Below are 27,698 nucleotides of genomic sequence, written 5' to 3'. Positions count from 1 at the left end.
TAATGTGATCAAGTAGGACAGAATTTGCGTGGGCTTGGTGGACACTTTACTTTTGCATGTAGATATAGGAAAACAAAAAAATTACTGTCCTGTAATGTCATGAAAAATGTCCTATAATGAGATGCAAGGACTTTAATTATTGCATGACAATATAGTGGTTTAAAACATGGAAAAAACAGGTCTGGAATCCCCTCCCCCGCCCCCCCCAAACAAATCGGACTAATTTTTTTTCTAGCTCTTTATGTTTGCAAAATATGATTTTGGTATTTAAAACTGTTACTACTAGTATTCAGAAATTGTTTCATTTGATGTGCATTTTTGAGAATCTTAAACTGATGTGTATATTTCAGAACTTCCTGCAGACTTTTTTTAACATAAGCACAAATAATAAATTAAAAAAAATAAAAATTACACATTTTTCTATGGTACTACATTCCAGCAGAGTATTTTAGCAATTTTTTTCCCCTTGTCTCTGATTTCATTTCAATTGTTATATAGAACTAACCCTACAGAAGCAAGAAGCTGCCTACTGTGCAGAATATCCTTTTGCAGATAATACAGGACAGAATTTCGAGGGGCAGATCTTACCTTTTGCTCTTAGTCTGTTCTGCTTGAAATTTTGCTCCCAGCTCAATTGCATATAGATTTTTTTTAATTAAAAGGGAATGTAGTAGCTCCGTCTGTACTTAAAACTGTCTAAAAAACCTATGAAAAATTTAGTTCCATATAAATTTGCTAGACACTAATTGCTCAGGCTTTCCCATATTGGGTGTCAACTTGAAGCTGGGTTTTTTGCTTGTTCTTTGTGGGGATTTTGCTTGGGGAGTTACATTTGCTAAAATTATTCATCCATATCTCAAAGCATGGTCTAATCTGCTGGCTGAGCTGTTTGTTATCTTGCCCATATCAATCATCATGAGTTGTGATAGAACAGCAAGGCTGAATTGGTTCACTTAACTATGTTAGCAGGTGCTCATGGATTATCGATACCACTTATACAAGTTTGATTTACTATGTGGAGAATTGTTAGTTTCATTGTTGGGAAGCCTCTGATTGCATTATATTATTTTTTGGTGGGGTATAACGAGTGTGACTGGCATTGCTGGAACCTGCAATTATAATAATACCTGTGTAGTCCTCTGCATTTATTTTAAAGCATTTGTACCTATGCTGAAAAAAGTGAAGCTAAAGCAAGGCTGGGAGTATATTGAAGCAAAGCTGTTTAAAAAGTGATATTAAGGATGGAGAAGAAAGAAAAAGATGTCATTCAGCACCTGGAGGGAAAACTCTTGTGGAAGGAATTTAGGGATACGGAAAAAATGGTTCCAAAACAGAGAAGAATGTGTGTTATAGGCTTGTGCTACGTTTTCTCACATAATGAAATTATAGTTGAAGGTTAGGCTACTACTTCATTTTATGCAGTCATCTGTCTGTAGACAAATTGTATAACATTGTATAGGAAATGTAGGCTTGTATTATTTAAATGGTTTAATAGACTTTTCAGTAGCTGCAGCAAGAGAACTATTGCACTAGCATTTTCGTATATAGCAGTACATATAACAGCATATCAGTCACCTTGCTCCCCTTTTCACTTTGAAAGTTTTACATAGCAACTTTCATTAAAGCCCACCTCAACTTTACCAAGGTGACAGTGTAGCTTTGATAGGTATCATTGCTGTATAACACCTGTACTCACCTGTTATGGCTCTTACATTTAGCTTAAACTCAGTGTTTTAATAGTTCTCTACAATGACTGAGAGTATGGAATGTCTTAGGACCACTCTTCGTATTCCTTTGCAAATTTATGATCAACTAGAGTGTTTAATTTTAGTTTTTAGGTTACAGTTTCCTGGGCAGGTTACAGAGAAATCTTATCTGAAAGGGACCATGAGTTTCTGTGATGTTTTGGGAAACAACAAGATTTTGCATAATTTACTTTTTTGTTAATTATAACTTAAGGTGGGAAAGTCATAAGATAGCGTTTTATTCTTGTATTAAAGAGTACTTGAAAATGATTTTTTAAAATAACTGATATATTTTCTTTTTCTATGTAATGTTTTAAAATATTCTGGGATAAGTTTCAAGTTGCAGTTGCTTTAAATTGAAGAAAATGGATAGAGCAGCTGATCAGTGATGCTGTGGCACCCATGTGGCTTCATCTTTTGGAAGATGCTCAGCTAATTTACCTTTAATATCAGCCCTTTAATTTCTCTGGAGAACCTCTTCATTATTGGCACCTGAGCGTATTCTGTTTTCTGTGCTGAAAAAGAGGGAAGCTTTGCGTTGTTCAACTTGATTCTTCTCGTAGGCACTGAGAAAAAAAAAGAAAGGAAAAAAAGAATAATAGTCTTTGATTCCAGTGGTTGTCTTTGTCTCTTCCAAACACAAAGAGCAGGAGGAATTACTGTTGCAACATTTGCTACTGCTCTTATTGCTCTCTTCTTTCAGGTATCCATTTTCAGGGATATGTTATACTAATTTCTAGTCCTTGTACTTGAAGTACAATCTAGTTCAAGCTGTAAATGCTGGACAAGAAGGAGCCAAATGAAGGGAAGTATTCTGAGCTATGGCATATGCCATCATTACTTTGAGAAGAATGGAAGAAGTTGGGCCATAGCGGTAGGACAAGCAGGATGGACCAGTGGCATCTGAGAAAAAGCGGGAGGTTCAATTGGCAGTGCTAGAATGTCGTCATATTCTTGATTCATGCCGTCTTCTGCCCATGACTTGACTAAGAACTACCCATCTGTATAGTTCTGGAAATGTTGTGATTTTACATATTGCATAATGAATGCTCACTACAGTGCTAAGCATGCAGGGCAATCAGGTGCTCTTTGCTTTTGGCAAATGTTAGTACAAAACATGTTTCCTGTATTGTTTCGTTCACACTGTTCTTCCTCCCCTACTTTTCTACCCGTGTGATTACCCTGCAAATGCTCTTGGCATTAGTCAACGTTGCAGCTTGTGAACAAGAGGTGCTGGTGTTATATGGTTGTTTTGCAAGTTTATTTGATTTAAAAAAAGGTAAGATTTTTATTTATGAAATTTAATTGCAACAAAGAAGTCTTTAGGAGGAATTAGTTCAGGCTGTTTTGTCTTCTCTTTGAAGATAGAATATGAAAGAGAACATATAAGAAGAAAAGCAGCCAGAAATTGAATTAGTAAAGTACTGGAAGCTCTTAATCTGAAGCAATCTAAAATAACCATATTAAACATTAGAATAATCTTTATCACTTTTTAAAATCAGGTGATATGAGGGGAACTGTTCATTTGGCCTAAATTTCACGAAGAGAAGAGGCTGCCAGCATTATAAATGCTTACAATGATATCATTTTAAGATCATGCAATTCATTCTTTGTTCCATTTGAACTGTATGTGAGGTATTTATCCACTTGCCTGAGCAATATTTTGTTTGAACTATAGTCACATTACTTAGATCAGCAGTGCAGTGTGCTGTAAGTTGGAACTGTACTTTGGTTTATGTCTTGTAGCTTGCAATTGTTTACAGAGAATGCTAATCAAACTTTCCAGATGAGAATAACAGTAAGTGGTAATTTCTAACCACTTGGTTACAGTATAATGTTAGTGCTGTAAGCGTGCATTATGATTTCTCCATGCAGCTAAAAACCCCCATATTGCCAGTTTTATTAAGTTACTTGGTCTGCAAATGACAAAACTGTAAAACCACTCCTTTGGCATGTGATCAAACATTAAAACTAAGTACTAATCTATACTATATTATCATCTCTGGCATTTGTGGTGCATTTACTGACATGTTACCTAGACTTTGAAGTTCACAATGATGCCGTGTTTGGAACATTACAAATTTCTTAAGGAAAAAGGGCTTAAATGGCTTTACTGCAAAAGGGGAATCTATTTTGAATTTAAAGAGTAAGTGGCATCTATTTATCATTTGCTGGTAAACTGGTTCATTATTTTAGCACTAAAAGCGAAAGTTGAATTATTAATTTTTTCAAAGTTTTGAAAGATTTCTCTTAGAAATTTCAATTCCTTTAATAAATTTAGAAGGTGTGATTCTTTTCTGTCTGCTTCTCCCTACAGGGAAAATGGAGTTAGATTTGAGGAGAAAAAAAGAAATCTGGATTAGTAAGCACAGCAATGTGACTTTTAGTTTTCCATTTGTTAGGGTTGAACTATTTGCAATATGATGGCAACAAATGCTGCACTTTAAAAAGCCTGTGGAAACAATTAATTTCTAATTACCGGCTACAGTGTTTTGTTGACATTAGAGAAATCTCTTTATGCTATCATTTTTTTGGCTTAGAGCTTAATGACATTTTAAATAATGGATTGGCTAGAGGAAAATATGATTTTTAGATCTTAAAAATACTGTCAGCAGTTTGTGTTAATGTAGTTTTATAGTTTTATTTTCCTGTGAAAGAAAATAAGTCTATCAAAGTAATCTGTCTACCTAGTCATGTGTAAATTGTCCCTTATACTGGACAATCAAAATGTATATAAGGTAGTTAATGCATATGTTACTGGGTATGTATGCATCTAGATTTAAAATAGATCATCATGATTGATGTAGCTGTTTTGAAGTTAAACCTTCAAGATCTTGGTTGTTTAACCTAATTACATTTGCTTGCACTAATGAAACGTTGCAAAATGTAGAGATTTTCTTGGGGCAATTACTTGGAGTAATTGAAAAGCTAATATATGGAACCTTTCTTATTCCAGAAATGACTTAGTATCACGTTGCAATTTGCTTATTACAAAACATAAATTTAGCTATATATTTTTTTCCCATGAATTCAGTAGTTGTCAAATATTTAATAAGATTGTAACTTGTTTTACTTAAAGCATCATAGTGTTAAGTAGTTTTCTGACCTGTAATACACTATAATAAAATACCAGGTTTTTTTCAGTATTGGAAAAAGATCAAAATAAAGGTCACTGTAAAGTAGAAGTCAAGACTCATATTCCCTCTCCCTCCTGTATTCTTTATTAATTTCATCTTTATTTCATTATCACCTAAATTAATGTCAGAACCAACACGATTGAGCAAGCTGATGATTCAGCAAAGAACCGAGGAAATTGCTGTTGCGATGAAGTTTTAAGGTTTCACTGTATGCGTTCTTAAAATATTGTGAATCTTGTATACATTGGCAAACTTCTAAAGAAATAAAATATTTAGTGGTAATACAGAAATGCTGATCTTTAAATAAATAAGACTTCGAACAATCTAAAATTGTATAACTGAGAGGCTCAATGCTTTTATAACTAGACATCATTAGAAATGCAGGAGTATAGAGGAAGAGATTGTGACTTGCATTAGTCAAGTGCCTTACAAGTCTTTCTGCCACATACTACTTAGGATATTTGGCAAGTTACTTAATTTCTTTGTGCCATGGTCTTACCATTTGTAAAATAGGTATTAATCTCTTTTTTTTTTTCTGTGCTGTCTAATGTAAATACGTTCATAGTTTTGGGCTTCCAGTAGCTTTCTAAAGATTTAGATCTTTTGTCTAATTTTCTTCAAGGCACTGCAATACAACCACTTAGTCCCTTTTTCCAATTTTCTGAATTCTGCATGCTAGCTGTTTAATATCTGCTTTACCAATTCCCCTTTGAGGAAAATAAGTGACAACAAAGGCTAAGCAACAGTCTCTCTCTAAAATGATTACATTCTATTCTAGAAAATTTTATCTGGGAAATCTAGAAACTGTGATAAACCTGCTCATGAAAAGCTTTCTGCAAAAACAGAGCTCAAAAAAATATCAAAGAATACAGATTTTGTTATTGAGCGGTAAGTTCATGAGCTTCTGTGAAAGGGAGTGTACAGTGGTTTTCTGTAAGGAAATGCAAAAGTTGCTCAAAGTAGGAAAATGGAGAGAACTAGTAAACAACCACATTTTGTTTACCACCTACAATGCTGGGTAATTGGTCTTCCCTCTGACCATTCCACTATCAAGCTGAGTTTTATAAAGATCCATAACAGATCTACAGCTCTGCTAATTACTGCTCTCCAAGAATGATTTGACATTCTGGTCAATATAGTTTTGCTCACTTGACAAGTTTGGTTATGCTTCTTTCATTGTCATGCTCCGAGATGTACAAAGCTCCTTGGTGTTTCTAGGGATCCGTATTTAATGTCTTCTCTGGTCCTTGCATATATAGAGAATGCAAATGAGGAGATCTCTACAGGCATTTCAATGATTACAGTGATGCAGAATTAATTTCTGACTTGGAATGAGTGTTATTCAATAGCATTACATTAGGAAAACAAAGCTTCGGACAAGAAGTGCTCATTTGCGCCTTGTATGGTTCTTCACCAACTTCATGGTTTTCAGTCTGCATCGTATCTGCCGTTGAACATGAAAACTGCCTTAGTGATTTGGGAGAAAAATCTTCGTGTGACACTTAGACTAAGACTATCATATTTCAAAGTGTTCAGTGTAAACACTGTCTCAGATATGTTAATAATACCTAATAAGCAGAAAGGAAGGAACAAAGACTTTATTATTCAGCAATATTCAGAACTCTGAAGTGAATGATTTACAGGCTTTGATTAATTATTCTGTCACATACAAAGATGACTGCTGTCTTTTAGTTGATAAGCATGTAAAAGGTTCAACGTGCCTTTTAAGCTGTTGATCTAAGCGAAAAATGCTAATGTCTGTGTATAATGTTGAATACAAGCAACCAAAGAGTCGGTTCTTTGAGGAGTACACACTAAATAGATATGGAATATTTATAAACTTTTAATGCTGATAATTTGTTCATGCTGCTGACTCATTTTGATACTATGGTGATCAGTACAATGGAAAACTTTGTATCAGTTAATGGAAGCAGGCTGGTTTTCGCAGGTTACTTTCACGATTTTTTCAGCTCATCAGGAGAGGCTACTTAAAAGTAAAATGTATTTCTTGGTCTATAGATAGACCACCTTTTGTGTACATTTTAAAATCACTATAAGTAGTGATTCTTGGGCTAATGCTTGTGTTAAAAGATTCAATGTAGCAATTAAATGTAGCTCTATTGTGTGTCAAGAAATGTCTGTCTCAAATATGAGGCTCGATTTGGTGTTTGTCATTGAAGAGATTTCCATTGACGTCAATGAAAAATGCATATATTTTGTGACAGTTTCTAGGTCACTTTGTATGTTACTGCTTTATTGTCTTGTGCTAACCCATCAAATGTCATTGGCTTACTGTAGCTCTAAGTAGCATGTCACTTGTGCACAAAGACCATTAAACTTAATGGAAATGGAGAATGAATTTGGTTGAGTACAAATAGAAGTAAAAGGCACATGATCAACCTTTTTAATGTCTTTGAGCATTGGGAGAAGTGCTTATTTTAGTGTAATCTTATCTTTTCATTAGTTTTAGCTTGGATATGCAAGACAGATGTTGATGGAACATGCTGGAAGATTTTAATTGTAGCATTTGCCAGAAGATCGTCATAGATTATAAAACTCAAGTTTATCTAAAAGGAAAGATTGCTGAATCTCAACCTCTCTTTACATGATGACTCAGTCTATATAAATTTGCAGTTTTTACTTTTCCTGTTTTCTGGACCAATTCTATGTGACGAAAAAGTCTGAAGCTGTATGATGTAATCTTAATCAGTTGATATTGAGAGGTAATGTTTTATCTTTATCCCAAGCATTGCAACTGTAATCACTTTTCTGGGGAAAAAGAAGTGAAATCCAAATTACTGGATTGAGTGAGATGCATCAAAAAGATCAAACTAAAGCTATTGTAGTAGAAGCAACAGAGTTGTTAGTTAAATAGCAAATAACTATTGTTTCATGTTTCATGATATTTTAATGGAAATTTAAATTAAAAAGTTACAGTCAAATTACTAAGTGATAACTCTGTGTTAATGATTTAAAAATCCCAACAACATAGTAGAAATGTTCCATGAAATGGAAGCCTGAAAAAAACCCAGAGAACTGTCAGATACAGGTTCCATGGATTTTGGATTTGGCCTTACCATCTTTTCTCTTCCCATGCAATGCTATGAAGGCATAGAAATGAATTTATTTTTTTACTTTGGGTAACAAAATTATGATAAAGAATGAAAAATAATTACTGCATGAGTAATGAAGCCTGGATTTCTGTGGATTCCATATTTCCTACCTTCTACCATTCCGTATTCTCCATTTACCTACATTAGGATGCTCAGTTCCTTTCTAAATGGCTGGCTAGACAAAAAGTAGCAGTAAAGACAGTTTATTGGTGCTTACTGCTTGCTGAAAGAGCTGTGGGAAAGATAGTGTCAAGTGCAGCTTGTATTGGGTTACTAAGCTAGTAGGGGTACTGATCTCCCTCACCCAGAGAGTAATTTTTACCAAGCTTGCAGGAACTTAATATCTTTAAGACTTGCATTTGACTGCAAAATGGCTACCAGGAGACTGACAAATGGGCAGAAAAATAAGATCAGGTCGCAGAACCCCAATTTCTTTGGCTAACAGGCTAAAAATGAATATATACCTTGAAAATGACTATTCATTCCTCCATAAATTGAAGTAGGTCAGACACAGAGAGTGTGTAACTGATAGAAAAGAATGGAGATCAAAGAAGTAGTGAGGTGAGGATTGCTTAGATGGTTTTAATAAAGAGGGCACAAAAAATAAAACAGAGAATAGGACAAAATATAGCACTGAAAGAATAAAAAGAGAAGAATTGGTTGTTGCTGTAGAGAAATTAATTTAAATGGGAAGTAATACAGAAAAAATGAATTCAGAAGAAGATAAACAAGGGATACAGTAATTTTTAAAACATAGGTTTGCAAGATATTTGGCACAAAATTCTGTAAACAATCTGTATCATTCAAATAGTTATCACATCCATTGCACACCTGCTAATGCTTATTTTTGAAAGGGGTCAAAGGTGGCACAGGTCTCACTTTCAGACATCTACTTGACCATCTTGGTCTATTTCATATTTTTCTTAAATTACTGATTATTTTGCTCACATCTTTCCATTGTATTGCCTCATGCTTTCCCATATAATCCATGTTAGTAATTCAGATGTGGTCCAATGAATCCTAGGCATAAGTGGGTTCAACAGCTGCAGTGAAATGGATTCATCTGCCTTGTGATGAGCTGTATGAATTTGTGCTATCAGAATTGGACTTAAGTTCAGGAAATAGAAATGAAGCAGGTGCTGGATGCACAGATGCTGAAGCTCCTGCTTCTGATGGAGTTTTAGTGAATTTTATTTTAGAAGTGTAGTATAGCTTTCCAAAACGGTTATTCAGATTATAAAATGCACTAGCTTTCAGATTTAGCATGCATACTCTGGTCTTCCTTGATGGGATTCTTTCAGTATTACTTGAAAAAGACAGTTGCTGATATGAAGAATGTCAACAAAGTGGTTCTCCCACACACACACTTGGAAGACGTCTTCACGGGTGTTTATTGGTGGTGAGAAACTTCCTGATGTTCCCTTCTTCTGTGTCTAAAATGTTTTGTGAACATGTGGCAACTAGAGAACACTGAGTTAGGGCTGAGTTCATTATATTAGCGAAACTTTGGATCCATGAAAGTTTGAAGATCTTTTTAAACATCTATGTCTCTTTCTAGAAGGCTGCTTATTAGTCTTGGGTTGAGAAATCTACTTTTAACTTTCACTTGCTATTTGTGTACATCATAAGAGTAATTGATAAGATGTCTGGGTTGTTTGTGAGCACCTCAAGAGCATGGACCATCCGTGGTTAGATAAATAGGTGCAGGGAATGGGAATCAACTTAGGAATGTTTTTCCCTGCTGAGAGATTTAGATGACTTCTGACTCAGGACAAAAGTGTTTTCAAGCATAGAATGTCTTCCTTGATCAAGGAGACTTATTTTCATGCGATGCCAACTTCTTGGTATGGAGTAGAACAGAATTTCCCTGTTCTTGTTTTTGGTCAAAAAAACCAAACCCCTTTGCCCAGTTGTGAAACTTTACACTTAATTAGTTGTGTTATCAGTTGTTCGGGCTGGCATGATTAGCTTACAGATAGATGATGTTTTATTAGATTTCACGTACTACTCACACTAGTCTTACAACTTGACTTTCAATCTCCTTTTTCTGTTGAAAGGTTGGTGAGGTGCTTGGTCAGATCAGTTCAACATAGTAGCCTGAGGATGCTTTATGTCTTAGAAGGGATTCTTTGAGCATTGTGGGTGTTTTTTTTTCTCCTGAAAGAGAAAGGTAGACAATTACATTTGTGGTTTGCAAGACTGTCAGGGGGCTTAAGCCTTAGAATGGAACAGAAGCAGATGGAAGGGTATCTTTGAAGCCACTGTATAGGGATAAAGAGCAAATTGCATAGAACAGGCTAATAGTGGACTGTCTTGGCCTGGAGAAAGTCTTGCTGCTGTCCTGGTGATGCTAGAACTCTAATATGAACTGGAGTGAAAAACAGACAAGTGGTATGCCACAATTGATATTGCCAACACTTTTCTCATTTCCTTTCTCCATACCTTCCAGAATCCAGGTCTTCTCTTTCTGCAGCTTGGCATCTCTCTTACCTCGGCCTTTTCTTTTTTCTTGCTGTTCTTTTCTTCATCTACATTTCTGCACTTCTCATTTCCCAGAATTCATGTTTTTCTTCTGTCTGTTCTACCTTCAAGTTCTTATATTCTTCTCATAGTCTTTCCCTTCATCAACAGCTTTAAGAAACATCAGTTTCATTTTAATCTTCCTATGTGGAAAATAGAAAGGGTGCCCAGGTAGTAAATGACAATTGCAGGCTATCTTGTATCTGTCCCCTGTTCTACCTACTGGCTTTCAGTCACATGCTGCACCTTCTTATTGACTGATTGCCTTTGTATTAGGAGATGTGTGTAACTTGCCGTATATTTTGTTAGGTTTTTCATTACAGTTTTAATGTAATTGTAGAGATGAAAGACGGTGGTTCAAATAGTTTCTGTACATCTTTTATTGTTGTGTCATGGGTTGATCAAAGCAGGATTTTTGCTGTGACACTCTATTGTCTGCCCTACATGGTTATTTGAATTGGGTTAGAAGCTACTGAGTAATTTTGTAGGGGAAAATGAAATTATTATGATGGGTTCAGCAATAAAATTTCAGACTGTTTTACTTATTTTCTTGGTGACCTGATGCTCTTTTTTTTTTTTTCCTTTTAAGAATAATTGTTTGCTTTTTTCCTAAGTTCTCCAAACCTATAGTTAGCTTCAATAAAATTATTCTGAGGAGGCCTGTTATGTGGGTCATATCTGGCATCACAGTGTTTTGCTTGTGGATGAATACAGCTAAAATTTTTTCCAGACAGTGTTTTTGCACGTGTATTGGGGTGTGAGTATGGCAGTGAATTAGTTGGCCCAGTCTTGGATCCTCCAAAATACCTGGCGAGGTTGTTTATCTGGTGTTCTGCACAGAAAGTGTAGTACAACATTTGGACTAAAAGAAGATTTATGAATCTTACAAATAACTGGATTGTCCATGAGAGCTCTTTCACAACTGGCCAAGATTGCATCTGTTTTTCAAGAATAAAAGAATAAATTGCATGTAGGAATCTAGCTGAGCCACTGTTGATCCTCATAATGTTTTATGACTCAGCAGTGGAATTAACAGCTTTGCTGCTTTAGTTTTCCATATGACTCTAAATGAGAGTTAAGGCGCCTGGAAGAGCTAGCGTGCTGAAAAGGGAAAGGTGGTGGTTATGAGGAAGGGGATAAATAAAGCTAGCTAGATCCTCTTAGTGTCTCAGGAGTTTAGGTACCTTGGTAGTCCTGAGGTAGGGGCCTCTCAGAGTTTGGGACTTGCATCCTATGCAATGTGGGTGTTTTCTCTGCCTTTTTGGGTGTAGAAGACTGCAGTCTTTCCTTAAAAGTTGGCTTGGGGGAACCTCAAAAAAACCAAACTTAAAACCTTGGGTTTTTTTTTTTTTCCCCCAAATAGAAAAGTATTATAGTGAAAAGGATATGTACTATTACAGCCTGATTATTCCAGGAGTTTGTGGGACAGCTGAAATTTTCAAAACCTGTGATTAATAATAAACAATATGCACATAATTTCTGAAAGGCAAAAGGAGGGCTAACTAATCTCAGATTTAAATATTGATTTATTAATAGACTTATAACTTCTGAGACCTAAAATAAATGTTAGTTTTGAGCATGAGTATCGAAAAAATGAAGAAGCAAGTTAATTTATGAAGACTCTATTTTGTATGTTTAACAGTGTAATTAAAGCGATAAGGGAATAAAAAGCCTCAGAAAAGGACTTCTCTCCATGGAACGTCAACTGAATGTGGTGGTGCCGGACAAAGTTGAAGAGGGTCTTATAATGTGTCCATGAAGATTTCTGGGATGAAAAGGACCTCTTTGGTGCAGCATTGTCCATCTGTATTTGCTGTTTTTGCCAGGACTTCCTAATTTTGCTTCCATAAACAGGGAAATAAAAAGTAGTCTAGTGGGGGAAGGAAGGACAAATTTGTCCATGGTGCGTTATTAACTACTGGTCAGACTGGTGAAGTTTGGAGGTTGCTGCTGGAGTTCTTGTTTTCTGAAACCTTTACTATTAAGTTTTATGTTTTAGTCTACACACTCAGAAAGATTGTTTGAATAGATGTATTTAATTGTGGTTAAGCAGGCAAATATAGTTCAAAGTATTGAGGAATTATGAGTTACCAGTCCAACAGATTCATGAATATTTTCCATTAGTTCAGTTGTCTTTATACTTAAAAAGACTATTTAAGGAATCTGTTCATAGTTATTACGTGAAGACAATGATTGGGAGATTTAGAGGCATTTGGTCAAAAGAAGCTTTTTTATATTCATGTTACTTATTTCAGTCACGTCATCCAGGTTGTATGTGGGGTCCTCAGAAGTAAACAGGGACTTCTTGTACCAAAGGTATATTAAAAATATTAATTGTCACTGTTAAGGAGAACTTCCAGTATCAGAAAACAAATGAGATGTGAAGAGGTGGAGGACAAGAATGCAATAAAATCAATCTAGTGTATATGAAGTGATAAGAATGAGCCAGGTGGGTTTTGTTTTCAAATTTGCTTTTGACTTCTGAATCAGTTTTCTTTCCTAAACAATTTATTCCAGTGTGTATGTAGCAATTTATGTTGAGGTTATCAAAAGGTCATGCTATGGAATTCCGGAAGTAATTTTTCTTTGTCTATCTCTTACTGAAGTATGTGCCTAATTATTTTTAGGTTAAGCAGGAGCATCCATCTGCACAAAACGTACCTTTTCTCCGTTGTCTGCACATCCTATGACCATTATTAGCAGCTACTGTTTTCTTAGCAATTAACTGCTTTAGGATACGTAGAATGGTGTTATGAAAGTATTACAAGAGGGTTTGTGGCAGCATTGTTTTACAAGAGGAAGTTCACTGAAAGGCATTAGAAAGTTACTCACTGGTTGATAGAATATCAGTCCTTCTAATCTAGTTTAGCACTCTTCTATTAAAAACTATATCAAGCAGCCCAAACTGTGTTGAGATGCACCCTGCTGTGTGTCGTATCTCTTTTCTCTTTTCACGGTCTCAGCTATTTACATTGAAAGTTGTTTTGGAGAGGAATTCTCTGCTACTCTGTATTTTTATGGTGCCTAACACATTGGGAACCTGTCCTTGGTTCTTGGCTTTGCAGGAAGCTTATAAATCTCTCTGCTGAACATCTCAGCCATAAGCTGACAATGTTGTGTAGGGTGTAAAGGCCATAACTGTTTTATTATCCACTCTCTTTGTTGCTTCTTAGGATGTTCTGCCTAGCCCTGAAGCCAACCCTTTTTGTTTTGATTGTAATTTTTTAAATTTTCCAGGTTACTTTGCGTTACTCCTGTGCTTGTTTTCATTTCTCATTATCTCTGCACCACTATCTTCACACTACAGCATTATGTTTTCTGTGCTATGCGGGAAGAAGCCACATTAGTTTTTCAGAATTATTTTTGGCATTTGTAGTGTAAAAATGATACATATTGGAATAATAAAATCCTGGTGTGTCGAGGCAGTAAGTTTTATGGTTGCACTAACATTTCTCTGAAAGATGTTTCATATGTGGATCCCAGCTGTGGTCACATTAGCTCTTTATGAACTGTTCCTGCCATGCATACATTTTAAACTGGGGAAAAGATCCATCCTCATGTGGTGAGGTTTAACCAGTGTGTTATGCAACATCAGCATAATAGCATAAACTATGCAGTCCTGTCACTGGGCACCACCGAAAAGAGCCTGACTCTGTACTGAGGAGCCCAGAACACGACACAGTACTCCAGGTCTGGCCTTACCAATGATGAGTAGAGGGGAAGGAACACCTCCCTTGACCCCCTGGCAACACTCCCCCTAATGCAACCCAGGATACCATTAGCCGCCTTTGCTGCAGGGGCACACTTCTGGCTCATGGTCAATGTGGTGTCCACCAGGACGCCCATGTCCCTTTCCTGCCAAGCTGCTTTCCAGCTGTGTGGCCCCCAGCCTGTCATGGTGCATGAAGTTGTTCCTTCCCAGGTGCAGGACTTTGCACTTCCTTTTTTGAACTTCATGAGGTTCCTGTCAGCTCATTTCTCCAGCCTGTGCAGGTGCCTCCAAATCGCAGCACGACCCTCTGGCTTATAAGCCACTCCTCCCAGTTTTGTGTCATCTGCAACTTTGCTGAGGGTACCTTCTACCCCATCATCCAGAAGCGACTGAAGAGTTGTCTGAAAAGGAAACTGCAATAATATTTTCTAAATAATGATTTAGAACACAGTTCTGCAAATGTGTACTGAGATTGCCGGGGTGCTCCCTACTGTGGGTCATCTCACTGACAGCACTCGGACTGCTTACAGATGTGTGTCTCCTGCTTCAGTGAGCATGTGGTTGCCTTTTTGTGATCAAAGTTAGGAAAATGTTGTATATTTCATAAAAGAATTATCAGTAAATGCTTTGATGCTGTTTTTAATCACTAAAACTAGTGTTCTTCACCCAGACTGAAAGTTTCCCGTAATTTCTGAACATATAAAGGAGAAGATGAGGAAAAGTAAGCATGGTCTTGCTAAGGCTAACTCATGCTGAACCAACGTGATTGCTTGTATGGATCTGTGGACAAGGGGTGAGCAATGGATGACTTACCTTGACTTCAGCAAGGCTTTTGATACTATCTCCCAGAATACTCCTGTATCCAAGTTAAGACGTCATGCTCTGATCAGATGGACAGCTGGATAGGTAAAATGCTGTTTGCATGACTGGGCCTAGAAGGTCATGGTTAATGGGTAGAGTATGGTATTCTACCTGGAGGCCAGTGACAAGCGAGTAGTACTGCAGGGGTCTGTCCTGGGACCTGTCCTGTTCAAACATCATTATCGGTGATGTGGAGGAGGTGATGGAGTACACCCTCATCAAGCTTAACAGATGAGACCAAATTCTGGGGAGGTGGGAAACAAGTGATATGCTTGAGGGCAGGGCTGCTGTCTGGAGGAACATAGACAAACTGGAGGAATGGGCTGACAAGGAATGTGCTGACAGTGACTTTATGAAATTCAGCAATGTCAAATGGCAGGCCTTTCACCTGGGAAGGAAGAGCTTGTGACGGTAGAGACAAGGAGTGCCTGGCTGGGGAGCAGCTCTGCAGGCAAAGTCCTTGGAGGCCTTGGTGGGCAGCGAGCTGAGCATAAGCATGCAGTGTCCCTGGCAGCAACGAGGGCCAACAGCATCCTGGGCTGTGTCAGCAGAAGTGTGGCCTAGTGCTCAAAGGCAGCAATTACCACCTTCCACTCAATACTCAAGGCTTGGGCCCCCAATAAAAGAAAGATATTGATAATGTCATTAGGTTGGTGGAGGGCTGGAGCCCTTGCCCTTAGGTGGATGGGCACAGTCTAACGGATATAAGTGGTTAATGTAAATAAACGGGGAAGGCAAACAGTTACACCAATGCTGATGATTTTATTTGTAATCCTTCTTATTAAAAGGAGGTGCGTAATCAGGTCCATTGCTTGGAAAAATGTATATAATTCCGTATAGGAGGAAGTCAGGATGAAGACCTAACCCATTACAGGGATCTCACTTGAGGTTAGAAGCAGTAAAGCCTCAACTGCTTAATGCAGTGCTATTTGAGGTGTAAGGACCATACTTCTCCCTGGGAACTGTTTTTATTCTGCCATAAGAGGCTGTGTAGGTTCAAACAGGAGCACAGTAGTAAACTGTTTAAGTGAAGCTGATAAGAGAACTGAGAATTAGTTGTTGGATATTGTTTATTTTTAGACATCTCAGGTGTTATTTATACTGAGTGACAGAACAAGTTGTGAATGATGACTCCTGAGCAAAATATTTTCGTTGCTTTGACACACTGAATTTGAGCAATTCATCTCAGTCTTCAGAGAGATTTTTATTTGTGTTGGTCTTGATCTTTTGAGAGATCAATGTAATATTTGCATTTCAGTTGGTAACAAAGGAAATAAATATATAGACATATGCGTCTGCATGCAGATAGCTAGATATGCATACTAAAACTGAGAAAGTGCAGAGAAGTCTTTAAGTAACTTTTTTTGAAAGCTTGGTTGTCTCCATAGCAATTTATCAACTTTTAATTCAGTTCCCATACATTGTTCACAGTAAGAAAAAAATTATATTAAAAAAAAATTGAAATTGTACCTACTATGGTAATTTTCTCTCTTTACTACAGGGTCAGAGTTCTTGGAGAATTGTCTGAAAATAGGTTTTCAGAATTATTGCAAGCCTATTAACTTGTTTCCTCACTCCAACTCATCTAGTAGGAATACAAAATTCCTGTACATAATGTAGAGGTTGATTTCTTGACCACCAGCTCAGATGTAGCTGGAAATCATGGAAGTTATTTTATTCATAACCTTTCTGACAACAGGAACAGGGCTCACCAACTCCAGCAACAGGTAATGCACATGTATGGGCTTAAGAATGCTTAAAGGGAAAACAAGTGTTACTGTCTTTGAATCAGCTGAGTTCTGCATGTATATGCTCTGTGTATACCTATCTATATGTATCTAGAATTATATCAAAGGGTAAGTCTTATAAATTTATTATGAATCTCTGCTTTGTGTAGTGTATCAATGTGACTTTATTTGAAATAAAGTCTTTTAAAATCCAAATTCCTTGGGACGCAGACCCATACAAATAATGTTGCCTTTACTGTTATCATCTCGTTTTTTTCTCCAGAGAACAGTATTTATAATATAAAATCTTTATTGATACTTAATCTTATTCTTAAACATAGTGTCAATGGAAGGTCAAAGGTCAGAGTTATGATGGGCAGCTGGCTATAAATAAAAGTATGGGTGCTGTTTTTTTTTATTCCCCATCCTGCTGTTAGCATCCTCTCCTGCTTCTGCCTTTGCTGCTGTCAAAAATGCAGTCCAACCGTTTTCTGTGTTCCAGATTGTTCCTTCCCCTTCCTTTGAGGTGTCATTAGGATTTTAATCTGACTATGTTGGGCTAATACTATGGAGTTGGTGGAAGTAGTAGCTAGGTAGAAGTACAGCAAAACTGAGCTTTTAGGGAGAACAGATTTAAAGTGGTCATGTAAAATTAACTTGAACTCCTCTCTGGGAGCTTTACTCCTTATTAGAAATCCATATTTGAATGCACAGTAACAACTTTGAGAGCTGAATGGAGAGTATGGGAGTTGTCTACAACATGCTACACCTTACTACATGTTTTGGTAATTTATTTCATGAAGCATTAATCATTTGGTTTCAGGTAAACAGCTCCTTGGGCAGCAAATACATTTTTAATACTTCTCTTTTCTACCTTTTTTTCTTCATTATTATGATACTTGGAGTTGTAAAGCATTATGCTTTTAGATCTTTCTTTGTTTTCCCGAATAGCTGGTCTTTTACTCTGATTTGAAATTAATTGGAAAGGAGGTTAGACTAACAAGTTTTGGGTTTTAGGTTTTGGTTTTTTTGTTTGTTTTTGTCTTTTGCTCCAGAGAAGGCAGGTAAGGGTATAGTCATAGTGTCAGAGGAGGGTTGAGCAGCAGGGACAGCCTCTTTGCCCTAACGTGCTAAGGTCTCATGCTGTATTGAACACTAGTGGAGGGCTGTTCTCTGTTCATTGACTAGTCCCTGTTACTGTTGTCTCCTTCCAAGGACCATGTTTTGGTTCTCTTTGTGAGAAACCAGAATCCATGCCTGTTCATCTTTGTGCTCTTTGTAGTCTGGGAGCCCTAATGGATCTGCTCGTCCTCACCATGTAAATTACTTATCGCAGATCCTTTTGCTTTGGGGAAGCTCTGTCCAGGCCACAGCCTGTCGCAGCAGCCTTGGGCCATGCATCTGCAGTCAATTAATTCCAGGCTTGTAGGTCAGACGGCACAAACCTCGGCTGCATCAGCTGAACGAGCAGGCAGTAATGCATTCAAAACCTCTGTTTTGGTTAACTACTAGTGGCAAGACAAAGGTTTGTGCTCTGCTAATGTGGATCAGTTAAAATGATTGGCAACATTTTAGCTATTTGTGTCAAGATAAAAAGAAAGTGAGTTTTCTTTTTCATTCCCTGCTGTTAATCAGCATACTCGTCTATTACAGAACTGCCTATGTTTCTTCATTTTATTGTTTGAGAAGTTTTGTTTAAGATTTTTCTCCAATGGCCTTCCTAAGTGGTGGAATAACAATGATGTTTTTTCCTTTCTAAGTAGTTTTATCTTTGATCTATATACATTGTTGCCAGCGTTCAGCTAGGATTCTCTGTGAATTGTTATTGCAATACTCTGATATGTTTATTATACTTACACTAGCCTTATGAATCTTAACAGGCCGACTGTCTCATTACCAGTAATTGAGAAATCTTATTCATACTTTGGGCTGTTGAGCTATGTGTGATGAAATAATGGTTTGTCATGTCATTTATTTGTCTTTGCATCTTGATTTTACTGATAAATGAGTTTCAGTTAACTTGCGAGTGTAGCGTAGACATGATATAGTGGATTTGAAGGCTCTCTCTCATTTTCCTTCTCTGGGAATTTAGTACTGTTGAAAACCACACCAAATGGTGTTATTTTATTTTCTTTTAATTCAGGTTAATTATTTAGTATTTTGTCTTTGATGTTATGAATTATTTTTTCTGCTGTGTTGGAGCTTTAAAGAGTGTATACTATTCCTAGCTTTTACTACTTCTAGGGGAAGGTAGTTCTTCTGTGCAACTGATCAGTTGTAATTTGCAAACTAGGTCATGATCATTAGGCTGTTACAGGGCTTTTGCATCTCCAGGCTCCTAGGACACATCCTATTCCTCTTCCCTTCTATTCCTTCTCTTTGCACCCTGGTAAAAAAAAAAAAAAAGGTGCTCGAGGATCTGTTTGGTTTTCCACAGATTCCACAACTCCAACATGGCTCTGGGATGTCTGGAAATTGGGGACATAGTGACTGCATTTGTTAAGATTGTCAGTATATCACATGCACAAACAGTTCATTGTATCTGGGGTACACGGGACCTAATGCGTCATGCTGTGGATCTGCATGTGCTTAGTAAATGTAATCCTCAGTGATTCATCTGGCAGGTTATGTTACACATTTCTCTGTGGGAAATGCTGAATAAAAATCTGGGATCTTATTTCTATCCCTATGCTTATGATATTCAGTACCAAGAATGCTGCTATGCAATTTCTTTTGTTATTGAAACGTTAAAAGGGAAGTAGAACTAATGGGTTGGGGAAAGTAGCCTCCCTCAGGTTTTACAATTTCCAAGCACAAATTCATTAAAGCTGATCTAAAAATGAAAAAGAAAAAATGTTTTTCAAGGCATTTATTGAAACTTTACCAAGTTGTGTTTTTTTTAAAGCTTCCATATTCTGATTGGTTTTCAGTAAAGGCATGTATCTATTAATGTTCATTTTTATACAATTTTATAATTGTTTGCATACATGCTTAGTGTGAAATGAGATATAATACAAATACAATTTCAGTACTTTTGCCAGCTTTAAAATTATCTTGGAAAGTTATTTTTTCAATTATGCAGGAATTTTTTACAGTCTCTAAAGAACATGATCAAAAGTATGCAAAACTTTAAATGTGAAAGTGAACATCGAAATATGTCATTTTCTGTAAGAGGTGGAGAATCTTTCTGTTCTGAGAACAAGATTTTCTTTTTAAAGAAAATAGGCAACTTGCCATTGTGACAGAATAACAGCCATTTATAATCTAATTCTGACTTTGATCATTTCTTTAAAGGCAGTTGTGTTAGCGAAGCAGCTGGTTACACTGGAAGTAGCGCTGTTGCTGTGTGTGTAGAGTAATAGGGTAAAATGCAGTTGACCATCAAACTCATTTCGGTTTAAGACTGCTTTCTCCTAAGTAAGGGCATAGTATGTTATTGGTAGTGTCAGCACTTAGATTTCAAATTGCTTGAAGTGCCAGACTTGTGTTGTTTTCTTCTGTCATCAGTGGCTGTAGGAGGGGAGAAAGCAGCCAACATGACGAATTGAGAGTTGAACAGAAAAGTGATTATGGATCTTGGATAAAGAGTGTGGTCAGGCAGATTGAAAATAATTTGCTCAGCTGCTTCACTGCGAAAACACTGGGCTGCAGTTCAGAAAACCTTCAGAGTGCAATCTGAAAGTATTAGTCTTGCAAAGGCATTAGGGTTTTTTTTACTTTTCATTATCAGGGGAATCATGCCGCTAGCCTTTTGCTCTGACGCAACGTCAGTTGTCATCCTTGTGGATGACACTGATGTAAAACAGTCCTGACAATGGAATTGAGGTGGGAAAGTATAGTCAATATTGGTTTATGGTTTTGTTTTAGGGTTAATTTAGTAGTTGAAAGCCCTGGAGTCTTTTCTCTAATGACTGGATAAAGCACAGGTGACAGTGGTGTGCCATGACCTGGGACTCAGCTGCCCTCTGGAGGGCGGGAGCACTGCTGAAGCTTTCTGTGAGCGAATCCTGATATGCCTCTGAACTCTGAATCTGTCTCTGGGGTGGTGTTTGCTGCTTTATGCTAACTGTACACTGCTGCAGGATAAATGGGATTATCTCCTTCAGCTGGCTTACCCTGTGGCCCCTTCAGTGCTTGAGGAGATGCCAGGGATGGGCTGGGAACAGGAGGTTCTTGGTAGGATAGGACCTCTCCCTTTCGGGAGCAACCAGGGTTGCATCGGCTGAACTCAGCAATGAAAGTGCAGAGTGACCATGACACAAAGAGGAGCTATGATCTCTAAAAGCTCGGATGTTGCTTCTGACTTTCCTCTATGGTCTGTTACTAAAGATGGCCAAAAGAAAGTTTCCATTTTCATTTAATTTGAGATAGGAGATACCTACAGAATCTCTTTGCACCCTCAGAAGCCTCTCTGGACTTTAAAGATCAGCAAACAACACCTTCTAGTTGTGGATGTAAAGAAGGAACATTTTTATCAGTGCCAATCTCCTAAGCCACACTGTATTTTTTGAAGATGTATTTTTAAAAGTACTCTACATGAGCTGCAGAATGTGCATGCGTTTCAAAATTTTAATCTCTTACTGAGGTAAGGAGAAGTGTAAAGACTGGGGTTTTGGAAGACAGAGCAGGGTTGTTGGGGAAATGGAGGAGAATCAAGCCCTTACAGAAATGCAACAAGTCTCTGGTTGAGGGGACAAAACACATTGTTCCTTGAAAGGCCATCCTTTTCTCTAGCTAATTCAAATGAAAAAGAAAACCCAACCCAAACACTCCAACTATCCACCTTTTTAAAAAGTGATAAAATGGTAGGATTCTATGCTGGCCAATTTGTTACACTGTGCTGATTTAACCACTGTCTTCTCCAGTTTTATGCCAGTGGTATTTCCCATTAAGTTTGAAGGGTGAGGACCCCATTACTGGGTGTAACCGTGCTGCATTTATTTGGATTGTAAATGCTCTTCTGAATGTTGGGCTTTGGTTATCCTGGAGGTTGAATGCTTTCCTCATTTGATTTGACAGGGACTAATGTTTTATAGTATATTTTAAAAATGAAGTTCATGTTTTATAGAACAGCATTGATATCTGAAAATAATCATTAACAATGTCCACTGTGCCCTATTGATTGTAGAGCAGTTACTTTTGAATTTTCCCTTTTATCTGATTAACCATTTTACTTCCAGGAAATAACATTAAATTTTCATATGAAGACACAGAAATTAAATAAGTTAGCCATTCTAGAACACTACCAATGTAGGAAAAGGTTGGACTTTTTAATCATGGGCTATGACTTTCTTCTAAGCTATATAGTCTGAAACATTTTTACATGGTAATGCATATTTAAAAAATTTGTTTAACAAAATCACATCCGGTGCTATTGGCTGCTGTTATTACTGTATAGTACTGTCATCTGTAAGATAGAGAAAACAATATAATAATTAAAATGAAGAGGGCATACAGAGACCCAATATGTTTGATGAACGAAAGTATCTTTCTACCAGTAATTTATTAATCTGATACCTTATGGAGCATTTTTTCCACCAAAAAAACCCCCAAACAAACAAACAAAAAACCCCCAAAAACTGTGTTCCAAATCAGTTAGAAGGAATAATCTATAAAACTATTAAAAATTAGGAAGGAATAAGCAAGTAGGGAGAAATAACTTAGAAATATATGATCAACAATTCATAATTAGGTGCTCACAGAACAAATTAACATAGTTGAGAAGTAAGGTATTAGTGCTGTGTTGACTTTAACTGTATGTCATGTAAAGGCAGTGCTAGTGAATGGAAATAGTAAAGTCACTGAGGTTCTGCAGAGTCTGACTTTTAACCTGTTTTTTAATATTTCTATCAAAGATATGGAAAACATTTAAATTCGTTACTGATAAGTTAGAGGTAACAAACAGCTGGAGAAATGGTAAAATAGACACTTAGTCACTGATAAAGAGAAGATAGATTCATTAACTGAGCTGGGTTCAGGCACATGATATATTTTTCAGCATATCCAAATATGATTTTGTATCTTGAAATAATAAATGCACACTATATATCCATCTTTATTCCAAGAAGCAGTTATCCTTTAATAACAAAACCCTCTTTCCCAAGAACAGGGAATCGTAGTCATCAGTTGAAACTGGACTCATGTTGTTATGCTTTGGCCAAAAGGCCTCATACGTCCAAGTGCTGCAGTATCGAGGGTATGTTATCTCCGTGTTTGTCATTGTTCTGGAAAAAGGCTGGAATGCTGGTTTCAGATGGGTGTTCTTCAAGAAGGACATTGAAAACTGGAGACGATTCAGGGTAGGGTTGTAAGAATGATGAAGGAATAGGAAGCGTGCTTCATGGTGAAAGATTCAGAGCTCAGTTTGCTTAGTTTAGCAAAAGTGTGGTTAAGAGATCATTTGATCACAATCTTAACATATTCATGTGGGGAGCAGAAATGTGATAATAGATAGCTTCTCCATCTAGCAAACAGAAGTAAAATAAGAACCAGCAGCTTGAAGTTGAGGTCAGCCAAATTAGTTTGGAAATACGGTGCAAAATTTTAACAGGGAAGGCAGTTAAACTCTGGAACAACTTACCAATAGCTGTGATGCATTTGCAAACACTGGAAATACCATAATTAAGATTGCATATCTTTCTGAAAGACTCACTGTAGCTTAGGAACAAGTGTTAAATGTGAAGTAGAAATTGATGCAGGGGAGCCTGTAATATTCAGGAATCGCAATATTCACATCCTTCCTTAAAGTCCAGGACTCTTTGCAGTGCAGTATAGTAGTTAATTTCTGCTGGGTACATAGTACCACATATCCTATGTGGTGCAGGTATCCACGCTGACCCTGAACAAGCTAGCATGGGTACTAAGAGCACCAAAGCTATGCTAGCATGGTTTCCCACCAGGAGAGATATATAGTGCTTTTTAGCAGGGCTGAGATGCTTGTATGCAATGCTTGGTGATCACAGCTGCTTGCTCGCTCTTAACAAGCTCCTACAGGCAAAGAATCCTTGAAGCCCTTGGGAATCATAAGTAAAAATAAGGATTTCTCGTATAGGAGAAGCAGGTTTCCAAAATGTGATTTTTTCCTTTTTTTCCCTTTTTCTTTATTATTTACATGGGTTCAATTTGAGAACAGATAAATTCATGCAAGAAAAGTTATCAGTTACTTAGAGCAAGAAACCATATTGGACTCAGGAAACCTGTGATGTGAAAATAGTTGGAGGCTGAGAAATAGTGAAGGAACACATTAAAGACCCTAAGCTTACTCTTTCCTAAACAGCAAATTATCTCCATTGTGGAGACAGGATACTGGACTGCTGGATTACTGGTCTGATCCCATGTGGATTTTCTTACATGCATTCTAACAGTGTCTGTTTCATACTATTAAATTCTGAGAAACCAAATCTGTAACCTTAATGATAGCTTGTAATGTTTCGAAGTGTCAACCTCTCGGAACAAATATATGCAAAAGAATCTTTGTTTGAAATAAAAGTAAGAGGATTCTGAAAAAAACCTTTTAAATTGATTAATTGTATCAGGTTTACCGTAGCAATTTAAAACTGATTGTGTCAGTTTTATCATACCAACTTAAAACTGGAGTGTGCATTTTGTTCGTTGAATTGTCGTTTTAATGGATTGAACAGATTTATACTGCAGTTAATGCCTCTGCTTTTCAGATATGAGTTTCCATTGCTGGCAAAAGAAATTAAAGAAATCAGCCTACGTAACTGTGGATCACTTTCCAACTGTTGAAATGGCTTTTCCTGTCTTGTTTAGCTCTGAATGTTGTCAAACCACTTCATAGTACAGTATATGGATCATCTTGTTTATAGGCCTGTGACTTGCCAGTACATCTGTGGATGAGCTACTTAGAGCCATTGATTGAGTCATTGCTAGAAAAGCAAAAGAATCAGAAAAGTACTTGAATCAGAAGGAAAACTGTATAATTAAGGCATTGCCTATATGTATTCTGTTATGTAGACAACACAGAGCTGCCTGACTGGAGAATGTGCTGGTGTAGACATTAAATTGAAGATCACGGCATTAAGAAAGTCTGACCTGATAGCTAGCCCTGTCTTGGGCTTTGCCACTTGATGACTAATGGTACACCAGCAGTGCGCTATGTACTTATGTTAAAAATCAGACTGTAACTGTTCTTGAAAGATTAACATACACATTAATCAAATTTTTTTCCTGATGTGCATCTCTAGAAGTTCATGAAACTTTTTTATGCACCTTATGAAATTATAAAATGTGTATTATGAAAAGTGAGTCTTTGCTGCCATATTTCTGACCAAAGGTATCTGATATTGTTGATTCTAGGCAATTTAGCATGTAGTTGCAATAAACGTCAAGATATTTGGGCGTGGTGAAGCTTTACACTCCCATCAGATTAAAAAAATTTTGCTTTCATTGTTATGTTTCACAATGAACCCAGCCTGTTTTTTTGATTAAAAGATGCTTACATCACCTTCTGTATACATTGTGCTACATAATTATTTATAAAGTAGATCATATACATAAAAACTGCACACTGAGATTTAAAATTAGAAAATGTTGCTTCTAATTGCCATGTAAAACTTAAATAAGCAGCAGTAATCCACATGATTGTTTTCTTGCTAAAATTTGTATTTAATAGTTTTACTTTCTGAATAGCTACAATTCATGACTTTACCTAGGATCTGGTTGTGCAAAGATACGTATCAGTGAAGGATTTCTGTACATGTGTGTCTCTTAGTACTTTCAGGATACAAGTTTTTACTGACTACTTGTTAAAATCCTTATTCTTCTTCACAAATGTTACAGTTTGCGTTGATAGGGTGAATTCATATGCAATGGAATAAATTTTTATTCTTGGTATTTGCTTAAAATGGAGTGGAAGATATATAAACACTTTTATAGTAAATAGAAAAACATCCTATTAATTACTCAATTTAAACTTTTAGGATGATTTATCTTTCAGTGAAAATTCAGGAGGGGAAAAGTAGCTACATTCTAACACTGCTAATAATGTCACATATTTCATATATTCCATAAGTAGTACAAGTGAGAAATCACAAAAGCTGTACTTTGATTACATTTTTGGGGTTTGTTTTTCCTTTTCAGTCGGTGGTGAAGACTGGGCGATTGCTGATTAGCCATGAGGCTCCCTTGACAGGAGGGTTTGCATCTGAAATCAGTTCCACAGTTCAGGTACAGAGGTTATTTGTATTTAAGTGTTCTGCATGGCTGAATATGTTTATCAATAGAAAGAATATTTATTACTATATTAGAAGTCGAGTTTTTCATATTTTTTTAAGTTGCTCTCTTCTACTTTTTTGTTAATTTTCAGTTTTGTGGATGCTTTATCTTTATTTTATTTTTTGCGTTACTTTATCTGAACAGCTGAGAAACGATGTACCTACCAGGCACTGTGCGTAGCTTCTGCTAAGCTACAAAATTTAACTATCACTGAAAAGCAGGGAGGATGCTCTGTCAGATGCAAAGGGAAAATCTTTATGTAGAGTCTGTTTTTAATGTACTTTTTAGACCTTTCTCATATTTTTATCCCCAGAGCTGCTTAAAAATACATTCTAGGAATGTTGGAATCAGACACAGAAAAACCACCCAGGTCCAGTACAGTATAACGTGGTGTTAGACATAGTGTTCAGAGACCTCTTTAGGAAAGCAATCTGCAAAAGTGGTTCATGTATAGTTGTGATGCTCACGCATGTGTAGAGCTTGTATGCACAGAACAGCTTTGAAAGCTTGAGATGTACATTGGTATCAGTTGTGTGGAGCGTTAGGCTTTAACTTTTTTCGAAGTCCTTTTGAGCTTTCTGACACATTTTATATCTGTACTTACATACAGATTTTCCCCTTAATTTCTTTCCTATGCACATCAGTGATACTGGTTTATAGAAACGTCTAAACTAATTGTGTCCATCACCATCTGATTACTATTTTCCAATTATTCTATTCTTAGAGTAGTTAAATTATAGGACTAGAGAGAAATGGGATTCTAAAATTCACAAAATATAAACCATACAGGCAGTAGTTAAAGCTTGGGAATTAGCCTTTTTGTAGGAAGGAATAGAGTTAATTGTTCTGGGAATGTAATTTTGAATTAAATATGCATAAGGAGTCGGAAAACTGTGATCTTTGTGATACAACTTCTTTTAAAGAGTAATTGTTTTAATTTTAATATAATTATATGGTCATTCATTTTTTCTACCAAGATTTTGTCTCCATTAAGAACCAAATATTTATCATCCTTCTAAGTAATTAGTATTTGACCTCCCTTCTTTTCTAGGTAGCCTCTTTGATTAAAGTAAGTCTAGTAAAGTCATAAGGTACTACCAACCGTGACTGTTGAAAGTGATGATTTTTCTTAAATTCTTATGAAAATGTGAAATAAACTCAACCAAAAGAGCCTGTCTTTTAGTGTCTTGTTTTATTATTAACACTTAAGGAGAAAACTATTCTAAGCTGTGCAGCAATCTCATAATTTAGTGGCATAACAAAGGAAAGCATATGTGTTGGAGAAAAAAGTGAGTTGAAAAGAAAAAAAGCTTATCAGTAAATATTATTGGAAGAGCATGGGATGCTCAGTATATTGCTGAAACTACAAAAAGAGTTTTTAATCTCCTCAGACCTCCACTAAGAAAGCTACTTACCTGATTTATCCATCTTACATATCAGAGATGTATCTTGACAAATATAACTTACTTAGAAAACCAAGTTTAAAATGCTTTAATAAAGGGCTATTTATTTCTGTCAATATTGAAAGCAAATATTTGTTTCATGATAGTATCGTAGAATCATAGAATGGTTTGGGTTGGAAGGGACCTCTAAAGGTCATCTAGTCCAACCCCCCTGCCGTGGGCAGGGACATCTTCAACTAGATC

At 36.6% G+C, this 27,698-nt stretch overlaps 1 protein-coding gene across 1 annotated transcript in view; it reads left to right on the top strand.

Moving 5' to 3' along the window:
• Positions 1-27,698, top strand: part of BCKDHB (branched chain keto acid dehydrogenase E1, beta polypeptide) — a 136,890-nt gene that overhangs the window by 51,270 nt on the left and 57,922 nt on the right. Inside the window, exon 8 of the mRNA XM_009333128.1 lies at positions 25,918-26,004. Within this exon, the coding sequence (XP_009331403.1) occupies positions 25,918-26,004 (87 nt within the window). The remainder of the gene's footprint in view (positions 1-25,917; positions 26,005-27,698) is intronic.

This window comes from Pygoscelis adeliae, unplaced genomic scaffold (genome assembly GCF_000699105.1).
Source record: "Pygoscelis adeliae isolate BGI_AS28 unplaced genomic scaffold, ASM69910v1 Scaffold57, whole genome shotgun sequence".
NCBI lineage: Eukaryota > Metazoa > Chordata > Aves > Sphenisciformes > Spheniscidae > Pygoscelis > Pygoscelis adeliae.
Note: the sequence above shows the minus strand (reverse complement) of the source record. Positions and strands in the feature narration are given on the sequence as shown.